This window comes from Ochotona princeps, chromosome 22 (genome assembly GCF_030435755.1).
Source record: "Ochotona princeps isolate mOchPri1 chromosome 22, mOchPri1.hap1, whole genome shotgun sequence".
Lineage (NCBI taxonomy): Eukaryota > Metazoa > Chordata > Mammalia > Lagomorpha > Ochotonidae > Ochotona > Ochotona princeps.
The window spans coordinates 16,887,629-16,900,594 of record NC_080853.1 but is presented as its reverse complement, the minus strand read 5'-3'; the positions used below and the strand labels follow the sequence as shown (position 1 = coordinate 16,900,594).

Here is a 12,966-nt window from a genome sequence, read left to right as displayed (position 1 = left end):
GGCTGTGAGTAAATTCTGCCTGCATATTACCAGATGAAATTACATAATGAAATTGATGCTTGCTGATCGGTTGCCTGGAATTATAATTGGCGATCTGGTAAATGATAAATACAAAAGAATATTTCCAAAAGCATCATGTAGATCTATATTCAGAATAACAGAGCTTCTCACTCTAGTGTATATGTGCAACACAAAAATTTTCAACCAGTAACTCTGTGAATACTTAAGAACTACCATACTGGTAATTGTACTGCTTAGTTTTATCTTCAAGGCTCAGAACATAATGGATTAATAAAACTGCATAGTTTTTTAAATTACTTTCCTTTTTTGAGACTTTTCATTCAGTTAAAGCATAAGCCATTTTCTGTTAATACTTACATGACTTAATAGTAAGTTGGTCAGAGTTCAAATCTTACATTCCTTTCAGGAAACATGACACTTAACTCTATCCTAAATTTTCTATAACCTTGAAACATTTGAAAAACAAAGATTGCTTGTGGCCTTTTAAAGAGAATTTTATTTGAGTGGTTCTTACAAAGATTGTTGCAATATGAAAGTCATTTGTTTGATAGAAATATCAAGCTGTCTTGTCAAACACACTGAAGTAACCCAAAAATATATTTCAGAGCTCACAGAGCTTAAAAAGAGCAAAGATTATATGCAACCAGACAAAACCTATTTCTGCATTTCCTATTTCTTAATCAGACTGCTTTGTTATCCAAACATCTTCAGGAAATGCAGGGATCATTTTGTTTGGAATCTTTAGACACACCAGAACACATAGTATTTACAAAGGAAGTTTTACAGATACATTAATTGAAAAGATACCATCAGGAAATATAATTTTGAAGTTTCCTTTTTCTTGCTAAAATATCAGAATGCAAGATGAGATGTAACCTAAACAGCCCTTTTGCTGTCTTAAATTTCCATACTACACGTGTGCCAGAAACCTGTTAAACCATGAACCAAGTATAGACAATAGTGAAATGTAACTGTTGTGTAAAAAGTTAGGCTTCCAGAACATTAAAAACATTACATCCTTCTCTGCCTTTATACAGAAAGCACACTTGTTCCCCTAGAGCTATTCCTATAGACCCTTAATGTTATTTTTCTACATTGTACATTTTAAAAGGCAGAACAAAAGAACAGCTTTGTATACATTGGGATCTGCTAATTAGGGAGAAAGAGCACACTTCCATTCCTGTTTACATTTTTATTTTTTCAAGGTAACAGGAATTGTATACAAATGACAGTAGACCCTTGCCTCTTTATTTTTATCTAAATAAAAGATAACTCAAGATGAATTCTCAAGAAACAAAAAAAGCTATGTACACAGGGACTGTATCTTCCTTCATCGTCTACTTGGCACTAGTAGTTGTGTTGCCGTCATAGAATCGGGAAACAGGTTGTGATAAGTTGGAAGAGGTACATATGCTGCTGTTATCATTTTCCCTGTGAACAGAAACAAATTTTGGTTAGTATTGACAAACAGATATAAAATCAGATCAACAATCACTAAGAAACAAGACTCAACTCACCAGCAAACCACCTGCCATGCAATGCATTCACAGCAGCAATAGCTGCAGCAATTGATGGGCACTTCACATACACGTTGCCCTAAAAGGTAAACACACTGCTGTTACATGAACGCAGATTGATTTAGATTGCCTATAGAGAACTCCATACATGAAAATAGAAAATGTTTCATGTGTCCAGTGCCCAAGATTCATATGTAAAACCTTGCCCAAGAATTCTCAATTTTGTCTGAAACTTGATTCCAATATCAAGATAGCAAAATTTCAGGCAGACCATGAATGAAATATTAAAAACTCATTTATCACAACCAAACTAAATAATCTATTAGGAACAAAATCCCTTTGTCAAAAACAAAAATACCTGAGCTGAATTCTTGTCAACATAAATATGAATCACTCCTCCATGCTTATTACATTCTTCAATCACATCATCCTTAATCTCTGTATCCCATCCAACTTCTTCTTCTCTGTTACGAAAGCATTAAACTTAATTAAAACACCATGCAAGGCAGTAATAAATGAAAGAATTTAGAAGCATATATTTTTAAGCATATATTTTTAATTTTAAGCATATATTTTTAAGCATATATTTGTGGCAAAAAATGTTAAATGGTATATGACTCTAAGGTAAATCAGGATACAAAACATTGCTATCAATCTAGTTAATGAATTTCTATCACCCAAAAGTAACAATGAAGTGGTTTATCACCATGTCAAAGGGTTAAAAATAAATTTTACTTTTGCCCAACTCCAAGAATCCAGGGTTAATAAGCCAAACTGTGAACTTACATTAGAGCTGTGTAACAAGATGCTATAAAAACATAAAAATAAAGCAGAAAACCTGTATTTGAGCTACATGGAGGTACCTCATAAGTAATAGTAACTACTCAAAAACCAATTATCAGAGGTTCTATTAATAAACTTCACTAAAATCAGTGGGCAGACGATAACTAGTACTGATAATTAAAAACATGCATTAAGAAGAAAGTTACTCATCTACTTGACTAATACTTCTTAAATTATTTTATTCACAAATTTAATACTAATTACACATTTCAAAACCATTTCGTAGACCATTTAGTTTTTTTCTTAGTAACAAAAAATCTCTGGAAAATATTTGGGTGATGGCTGTTAAATAAAGCAGCCTAATAAAAGAGGTTCACTCTGACAAAGGAGGCTTACTCTGATTACAAGAAAGAAACTAAACCGTAAATACAACTTCAAAAATAACTTAAACTTTGTACTAGGATGATGTCAAAAATCAATGTACTAAATATATCAGTGAAGTGAGAGGAAATAGGGGCTGAACTTGTTCAGAGAAACTGGACCACTTGGATAAGTCCTATTCCCTGTAATAACATATTCTGGTGGTAAACTACACCCTTCCCCTCAATAGATTACAGGTTTCTCAGCAGAAACTGGGGCTACTGTGATGACACATGTCATTGGCTCCTTGCAGGCATCGAGCAGATTCTATGTGATTCCCTTTTAAATCGTGTGCTTTCGAGGTGCCATGTTGGGCTCTAAAACTGGTATAGCCTCCAGCAGGGACCAATTCCATTCTGTTGCCCATCAAAAGCTGCCTCTAAGTGTTCCTGCTCAGGGCTTTCAACCCAAAGAACAAGGTAATCAAAAATGGGGAGTTGGCAGACAAATGGAATAACCGCTCCCCCAATCACAAATGGTGGTGGTCTAAACAGTGAGTTGGGAAGCAGAACTGAGGCTCGATCATTTATCCTCCCCACAGAGAGGGATGCAGTACTGAGCCCCATATGGGGCTGGGAGGGAAGACGAGGAACAGGGGAAACTGTTGAAATATTGCAAAAAACACTTAACAATAAATTTCTCAGAAATAAACACAAATGACCTACAAGGAATTTAACTCAATTCCAATCATATAATGAGATCAAAGGAAATTAACAATGTACAGAAAAATTATACTAAAATGACAAACTTTCAGTTTCAATAAAAACACGTGATAATCTAAATGTTGACATGTAACACAAAATTCAGCACTATTCCTTTCACAGTATTATTCATGATTTTGACACAATACAATACTTACGTTTGCGGGTTAAACATATTAGAGAGCTGGAAACACTGTGTTGCAAGTGGTTGAACAGAGGCAGCAGCAGCTAAAGCGGAAGCTTTAAAAAAAAAACAGAAAGGAAAATTAGTTTCATAGAAAACACATTTGAGTATCCCTTACAAATAAAACGAAAAACCCACATTAATCTTATAGAGATGTCATTTAATATCTTTTACCTAACAAAAATTTGCAAACTGACATATTGCCCCACTTTAACTTTATCACATATATTACAACTATAACCAAAGTATCCTCAGAAACATGTTTCAGTACACAGGAAACCAAAATACTACACCTATAAAAACTAAATGGCATAATATTTGTATACACAAAGCTAATATATTTTTAGTAGACAAAATCCACAAAAGGACACGAGCCAATGACAATTTGTACAAAATCTATGGCTATCTAAATCTATGCTAACTACAATGTATTTAAAAAAAAAAAATGTAGAGCCCAGCACGGTAGCCTGATGGCTAAATCCTCGCCTTTGTACGCGCCACATTTCATACAGGTGCTGGTTGATGCCCCAGCATCCCGTTTCCCATTCAGCTCCCTGTTTGTGGTCTTGGGACCCTGCACCAGCATGGAAAACCTAAAAAGCAGCTCATATCTTCAGGCTGTGGATCCCTTAGGCACTAGCTGTTGTGGTCACTTGGATAGCAAATCACTGGATGGAAGATCTTTCAACCCATTCTCCCCCTTCCTCTCTGTGTACACAACAACAAAACCTATCAATGTTTTCCCATGATTATGCACAGCACAAGATCAATTTAAAACATTTGTCACATATTATCTCTAGTGTAATGTAACTGCTATGTAAATATGTCCCATACTATGTTATTTATTACATATACCTCCCCAAACAAATACAGACATCTTGTGGTCTCTTCAATCTCAGATGAGGAAACTGGCAGATATAAACAGCTCTTAAATATTTACTGAAATATTATAGCCAGAAAATTATAGCAACTTTTTGAACCATTAAAAAAACTTCAAGTTATTATTTTTAGAATGGACAATAAAATGTATGATGCTATCATCAAAACAATTAGACAAAATTCGGAGGAACTGAGACAACAACTTCGGCACATATATTCCATATCAGGATGCGTGCATTCACTCAGCTACACTCTCAATTTGTAGCTCTTCTTACAATGCCGCATAGGAGGCAGAAGGTAATGGAACAGGTACTTAAACCCCTGCCCAGCATGAGGGACACCTGGATTAAATCATGGTTTGCAAAGCTTGTGGTGACCCAGTCTAAGCTGTTGTATATATTTGGAAAGTGATCTACAGGAGGGTGAGTGACTCAGAGAAATCTTGTCTAGTCTCCTAAAAACAATATCTAAAAGCAAATACAACAATCAACCAAAAAAGATGAAAATTTTAAGGACAAAGCTTAGGTTTCAGAACTGCACTTTACCTGACACCAATATAAAAAGTTGAAATTAAATAAATGTATCATTTTGTATTGTTGGGATTCAGCCCATAAATAGCTTACTTCAAACACATACAATAAAAATAATAATAATATTAATTTTCTAAAATGCCAAAATTACCCAAGATTTCCAGATTTAATATACTACCAAATGAAGTCCTGTTACAAATCAAAGTAACATGTTACTAATCCTTATGTTTTTCTACTATTATTTGAAGCAAACTAAGGACCACCCTACCAGAATTCAAATAACACCAGACATTATAACTCAATACAGATCAGTCTAAAGTTTCTCCAATGTTTTTATCCTGACTTCCATGAGTTTTACCAGTGGCTGTACTACCAAAACTCACCGTAGTCATATTATTTGACCATATTTGATTCCATTGCATAAGAAAACAAAGCTAAGGATAAAACAGTGCATTAAAAGTTATGATAAAATGAATCACCTAAGCATAAGATATATTCCACTGAAAAGAAACTGTGAAATACATCATAAAACAATGATAAAATTACAAGGCTTTTGATTCTTTGCATTTCCTTTAATTCAAAATATTTTAACTAGTAAAGCATTATTTCCAGTTAAAAGAAAAATGCCAAGACAACAGAAAAAATCGAAAAGGAATGCATGAGAAGATTCCAGAGCTCTCACAATTATAATTAAGAAAAACATGAGTGGCAATGTTAGCTTATAAAACAAGAGACTTAAAAAAGTTAAATTTGTTAACTCTGATTACAAACACGAAAAATATTTAGGAAACACAACATTCTCTATATCAATTAAGGATAAAATAAAATTGGAAAATTTTATACTTCTAAAAACCCTTAGCAAAAAGTATTAACCCCAACCATCCCATACAAGCTTTGTTAAGGCAAATACAACACAGCTTCTCAAATGTGGTTCTGTCAAAAAACTAAAAGGATCACTGTGAAAGATGGTAGCAAATTTGTCCAGGAGCACAAAGTTGACTATTACATGACAAAGATTTTATACTTTCAAATTTGCAAAAAGGACTTAATCAATGTAAGGCAGAGTTTTCACCCCTGCCTGTAATGCTAGTGTTGTGCCGGTTTCTGAAATCCCCAGATAATCATCAAGTCTGAAGCCGGTGCTAAGGCATAAAAGTGGTTTATTCAAACTAACCTAGGTCTCCCAGCCACCTCCCCCAGCCCAGCATGGCCGGGCGGGGGAGGGGCAGCCGCTGCAGGATCCACAGGGCTAGCAAACAGCAAGCCCGCAAGCCAGAGAGAGAGAGCTCCAGAGGAAAAAAGACCCCGAGAGCCCAAGCTCCCCAGTTTTTATACATTTCAGGCTATTAATTATACAGTCATGATCTAGCAGGCTTCTATTGGTGGGTTTGAAACTAGCAACTTTGAAAAAGTACAAATCGATGAGCTATAGGGTGGTGGATCTTATCAAACACCAGGTACCTCCTTCCTGAGGAGTGGTCTGCCTACGTGACCTGCCAGGTGTCCTGCTGGGTGTCAGGCCTAGAATCCACACAGCCCCCAGCCAAGCCATCAAGGCGCGATCACAAAGGGCAGAAAACTTCCAGGCTCTTCACTAGCATCTAAAGGGCTGCCTGTTAAACAGTCCCAGCTGTTCCTGTGGACAGACTCGAGAGTAATGCCACTCACGTGGGAAAGAAATAGTACTTATGGCCTGGCTGTTTGCTTTTCACAGCTTTTGTAGGCATTTATGGAGTTTAAGCAGCAGTAACAGGACTGTTCCAACTCTCCCTCTAAATGCTTTAACTCGCCTTTCAAATAAATCTCATGCAATTATACCCTATTTCTGTTTAATACATGCAAGTTACAAATACATTGTTTCATACTATTTCAAACAAATCATCAAAATTAACAATACTATTACCATACTAACAAGTTCATATTTAGCAGCACTATCATCAGCTTTACATTAAGTAGAGTCTACTTTAATTCTGAAGGACCTACTATCCATAATACTCCATTGTTTTAATTTTCAAGAAAAATTAAGTCGGAATACATAAATAACAAGTAGGAAAATCTGAAACTTTTATGAAGGCTATAGGGAAAGAAATATCAGGGAAAATTTTCATTTACTTATTTATCCCTGATAATTTGGGGATCAACATATTGAAATATCTATATATCCAAGCATATAGCATCCTGTGAAAACATTGTAGCAAATTTATAAAAATCTATCTTGTTATACTTAATACTACACTTCAAGAAAAAAAAGAATGGAACTCACCTTCAGTCTGTTGGGAAAGTCTTGTTTGCAAATCTATAACAAAAGAGAATTCTACAGCTCAGTGCAGGAACAATGAAGAGCCTCAACTAACAGGGTAAATGTCAGGAGAGCATTAATAAAAGAGGACTATTACAACAGGGTTTATTAAAACAAACGTTTCAATAAAACATGGCGGCAAAACCCCTTCCCCATTCCTCATTAACAAAGATTTGGGAAAATTTTTTCATTTTTCACCTTAGAAAAACTTATACATCTTTTTCCTCTTTCTCTTCCTATTCCTAATACTTTTCCAATCGCAAATTTATTCCACCGTAATCCTTTATACTTGGGTAGAATGGGAAATGGGGAAAGGGGGCACACCTGTAAGAAATTATGAAAAACCCTGATCTTGAGAATTCAATTCCAAGTACTTGAGGAATAAAAAATATTTATATTTTCTTAAATGGAAGACTTAGTGTTTTAATATGCTACACTATAATTTTAAAAATGTATTTGTTCCAACTCACTATTAACCACATACTAAAGTTCTTAATTTTAAGACAATCTCATGAAAGTAAGGATGAAAATTTTATTGAGGTTTGTCATATTATTTAGGCAGAAAGAAATCAACAGGGCTCTTGTAATCTACAAAATGAAATTAAAATACAATTGAACATTATACTACTAAAAATAAGCAATACAGGAAGGGACAAGAGGAATCCCAGAGCCTATGAATTTTTAACACAAAATTAAAATAGAAAGGAAAAAATGTTAAATAAGTAAACAACATATGGCCTCAAACTTCTGGAAACAATGAACAGAAGATGTTTGCACCTCAATTTACATGCAGATAATTAAGTACTTACTACCTGTGGATTTTCTAATTGCTCAAAAGTGGCATCTTGAACTGAAATTTTAACTACAACTTACTTGAACATTTGGCCACTTCAATTATTAATGCAATTTGCTTATTTTTCCAAAGCTCAGGAGAATGCTTTTTGAATATACTTGCATCTCAAATTACAAAATTATTAGTCAGGGGCACACTGCGGTCACCTAGCAGCTGAAGGCATGTTTTGCCTGTGACAGGATCCCTTATGGGAGTCAGTTTGATCGGGCTTCCCATCCAGCTCCCTGTTTGTGGCCTGAAAGCCATGGAGAACTGCCCAAAGCCTTGAGACACAATACCCACCCACATGGGGAACCCATACTAAGCTACAGGCTCCTGGCTGTGAAGTGGCTCAGCTCTGGCCATTGTGATCACTTGGGGAGTGAAATTAGCAGATGGAAGATCTACTCTGTGTATCTGATTTTCTAATAATAATCAAAAAACGATTAAAAATGGTTTCTCATATGATTTTAGACAAATTGGGAGCAAAGTGTAGATTTCCCAAGGAATTAAAATGAAGAACACATTTACCAATCAATACGGGAAGCAATAAAAAAAAAAAAAAAACAAACTCTCCTTAAAATCCATTTCAATACACACAAAAGGGGAGTACTATAATTATGTAAGTACCTAACAAGAGACATGATTTAATTGTTATAGGAAAATGATGGCTTGTTTTTTAAAACATAACCTTCAATTTCCTAAAGAAAATGCTTAATCAAACAATATCAGAGGCCCAGTGGAGTTCCCATCTTGGCGCCAGTTCTAATCCTGGCAGGTCAGCTTCCCATCCACCTTCCTGCTTGTGGCCTGGAAAAGCAATCAAGGACGGCCCAAAGCCTTGGGACTCTGCACCACCATGGGAGAACTGGAGGAAGTTCCTGGCTTCTGGTTTTGTATCGGCAATGCACCGGCTATTGCAGTCACTTGGAGAGTGAATCATGGGATAGAAGATCTTCCTCTCTGTCTCTCCCCCGGCAGTATATTTGACTTTGCAATAAAAATAAATAAATATTATACACACACACACACACACACACACACATATATATATATATATAGGGGTCTATTATCACTGGCTATTTAGGAATGAGAACAGATCCTATTATTAGACGTTTAGTTGTATTTTTCTTTTTTTTTCGGCGCTTTAATTTTTAAACCAGGAGTGGCTTGGTAGCAGGAGACTACGCTGTTGGGAAGAATAGAATGCCTTAGTATGACTGCAGCAGATTCCAGCTTCCTCATAAGGGAGCCCTTAGTATGTACTTAAAGTTAGGTCCCTAGCACCCATGCATGGAGATGGAAGCCAATTCCATCTTTCAAAGGAAAAATGTACATTTTACTTAAAAATTTATTTAATGGGGAGAAAATTTCAGTTATAGAAACTTTGAAAGAACAGAGGCTGTTTTCTGGGAAGGTTTCAGTTTTATTAATATCCTAAATTACAATGTTTATCCATGCAAATAATTAAAGATATCACTATTATTTATTTTTAAATCAAACCAAATATGTATCACAACCAAGGAATAAAACAGAAATATTAAGGAATATCAAGTATCAGAAATGTTTCATGATTAGGTTTATTCTCTTAACAATCATTGGTATGGTTGTGCAAAATTCTAACTAATTAAATTTCAAGCTAAGTCCTATTAATTTGATAGGAAGAAATGATCAAACATTTTCTGTAGGTACTCACACTTCTGGTTATCCACTAGAAGGCAAACAATGAAACACACCTCTGTCCTAATAATAACATAAAAGCAGAAATCATATTCTTACCAGAAAAACCTTCAATCTCAGCAGAAATCATGAAACAACCACAGTTTATTTCATGAATTCATATTATGTTCTGAGACATTAAACCACGAATCTCTACAACTCATGAAGTCTCAATTTGCAAACATGGTCAAAGGACTGATTTGGAATTCAAATTTCTAAAGTGTTATGCAATAGTGACTCTGTGATCAAAGATTCAAAGTATATCTATTGCAAAACCATGTCCTATCTCACAGATTTAGGTCCAGGTTATGATTTATAAACTGAAAAGTTTAGGTACTTAACAAGGAAGAGCAATAGTAATGTTACATACACTAAACACCTACTTGCACAATTCTAATCACTTTTTTCCTCCATTGTATTTAAGAACTTCATTCTCCCAAGTTATAACATAAAACTCATGTATCGTTTGGAAAAAATTTCTGCTTCATACTCATACTACCATAACTGTATTTAAGTTTGATTTAAAAGCACTGGGCATTTTCAGTGTTAAAATATTCCAAAGAAGGATTTTATTGTTTTGAAACATATGAACCTTCCTGGGTATTTAACAGAATTAATATATACATATAGTTTTTAAAAGAGTACATTTTAAAACAGCTAACACTGTGCTATAGCGATCAAAACTATCCGGACATGCTAATCTGATTAGTGGATAATTCTGGTCTCGTAATCCAGAACTATGCTAAAAGTACTTGTTGAATTGAATTCTCAGGTAAGTCCTTTTAAGTGCAAAAAATTTGGAAATTTTTTCCAATTAGATGAAAAATCAGTGATTCGAAATTAGAAAAGATTCAGTTCCTACCTGCCACAGCACCAAATGCCAAAGAACCACTCATTTGCAGTGCTTGCTGTGCTGCTGGAGGAATCTGCAAACCAGTACCTGTAATGAAAACATCTCCAAGTTCTTACTATGTTGAAAACATATTAAAAGAAATTATAGGAGGAACAGAAAATAATTATAAACTAATTACTTCCCAACGAGCCAAGAAACAAAAACATTGCTATATCTTACAGGAACGCCTTAAAATTTATTCAGTTTATACTGACAATTAAAAGCTGAGATCATCATACCTGTAACTACAGGCACAAACGAAAAAAATTTAGCAAGCTAAATAATCTTGTCATTTATGACATTGTATCGCATGCGGATGATGACAACCCAGACTGGTGTGCCTGAGTTCTGAGTTCAAGCAAGGGCTCTCCTTGAGATTCTGTGTAAACCTGGCAGCTAGAAGACTCCCAATTACATGAGTCATGTAACATGCACAGGGGGATGGAGGCTGACCTCCTGGCTTCTGAATACAGCCTGGAACAGTTAACATATAAAAAGGCAGATTCAAAATTTTTTCTATTAATAAATTAAGAGAAATGCAGTTAATTTCATTTTACCTTCACACGCTAAATATTTTGCAACACTAAGAGAAATGTTGGGGCCAGCACAAAAAAAGTTGGCTAACCCTCCCCTTACAGGCAAAGGTTCATGTCTCACTTCCCATCCAGATCCCTGCTTATGGCCTGCCTGGGAAAGCAATGGAAGATGGCCCAAAGCTGTAGGAACCTGAACCCACATGGGAGACCCAAAGAAACTCAGGGCTCCTAATTACAGATTGGCTCATTTTTAGCCACTGCTGTCTTCTGGGGAGTAGACCAGCCCATGCAGCATCTTTCTGTCTCTCCTCATCTCTATAAATGTCCCATGCCAATAAAAAACGAAAAACAAAGAAAACAAAAAACTTACCCTCTGCAAGTCTTGCCATTAACTGCAGACGACCAGTTGTTCCCAAGTCAATTCCAGTCCTTTCCAGTTCATCACTATCCAAAAATGAACTAGCACTGGAAGCATCAGTACGCTCAGTAACATGACCAACCTTCATCGGCCTTCCTGCTAGTTCAAATCCATTCAGCTGTTCTAAAGCCTTTTTGGCACATTCTGAATCAGAAAACTGTTAAGTAAGGAAAAAGAGTTATTATACCATATTAGTTTCAGTGGATAATACATCAAAAAAGTTAGCAGGTTGGAGAGCTGCGAAGAGTACATGGCTCCTGTCCAGTTTGGCGTGTCCAGCTATAGCAGGCAACTGCTATAACTAAAGTAGATTTTTAAAAAGAAAATAATATACTCAGTAATTATAGTTTGGACTACACGCAATATAACCCAAATTATACAGACACTATGATCAAAAAACCTTTTAATGTGGCAGCTTTAAACATCTTGAGCACGACAGTGGATTAAATGCCATTGCTTGCATCATTAATACATACACCATGTCAGAGGTGCAGTTCAAGTCCCTGCTACTATGCTTCTGATCCAGCTTCCTATCAATGGATGGCAAAAGATGGACAAAGCACTAGTTTCCTGACATTCAGTCTGGCCTAGCTATGATTACAGAGGCCATTTTGTGAGCGGATCCGTTGATAGATGATCTGCATCACTAACACGCTGTCTTTGAATTGAACCTTTATGATACTATGGAATCTTTGTATCAAAAAGCAGCAATATTTCAAAAATTAAGTTGCAGTTACTAGGGGATGGTACTGTGGAATAGCACATTAAGAGGCCACCTGAAACATCAAGGTCCCAGAAATGTTGGACATTGCGGCCAGTTGAGAGAGTGAGCCAATGGATAGAAGATCTTTCTGTCGGTTTTCTCCTCTCTGTAAATCTTTCCATTAAAAAATAAATCTTTAATAAGAAAAAAAAGTGTTTAAGTAAACAAAGGATTGACTGGATGCCTATATGTGTCTTCTGTGTTAGAGTACAGAATCCACATGCCCACATTCTCACAGAAGTGCCAATTTTGTTCCTCAACTCATTTCCTGCTCATGTACACCTCAGGAGCGTTAGTGTGAGACATTAACTCCAGTTTCCACACACAACCACGAAAAGTAGTAACTGTGTCGGTTCTTGGTAAACCAACCAGCCAATGGGAAAGGTGGTGAGACAGATAAACAATCTATAAAAAAAGGGAGTATGGAATAGTACAGGATGATTAGAGAATGGTTATTTAACTTTCAGATTTA

At 35.7% G+C, this 12,966-nt stretch overlaps 1 protein-coding gene across 14 annotated transcripts in view; it reads right to left on the bottom strand.

Moving 5' to 3' along the window:
* Positions 1 to 494: 494 nt before the first annotated feature.
* The window catches only part of RBM39 (RNA binding motif protein 39), a 35,461-nt gene continuing 22,989 nt past the window's right edge, over positions 495 to 12,966 (bottom strand). For 10 of the 14 annotated variants that reach the window (XM_004585771.4, XM_058679772.1, XM_058679780.1 and 7 more), the window contains 7 exons: positions 11,684 to 11,888; positions 10,748 to 10,825; positions 7,299 to 7,349; positions 3,601 to 3,682; positions 1,897 to 2,002; positions 1,539 to 1,617; positions 495 to 1,452 (listed from right to left, as the gene is read on the bottom strand). In XM_004585771.4, the coding sequence (XP_004585828.1) occupies positions 1,352 to 1,452; positions 1,539 to 1,617; positions 1,897 to 2,002; positions 3,601 to 3,682; positions 7,299 to 7,349; positions 10,748 to 10,825; positions 11,684 to 11,888 (702 nt within the window). In that variant the 3' untranslated portion in view covers positions 495 to 1,351. The remainder of the gene's footprint in view (positions 1,453 to 1,538; positions 1,618 to 1,896; positions 2,003 to 3,600; positions 3,683 to 7,298; positions 7,350 to 10,747; positions 10,826 to 11,683; positions 11,889 to 12,966) is intronic. The other 4 variants (XM_004585772.4, XM_004585775.4, XM_058679776.1 and 1 more) reach the window with 2 other exon arrangements.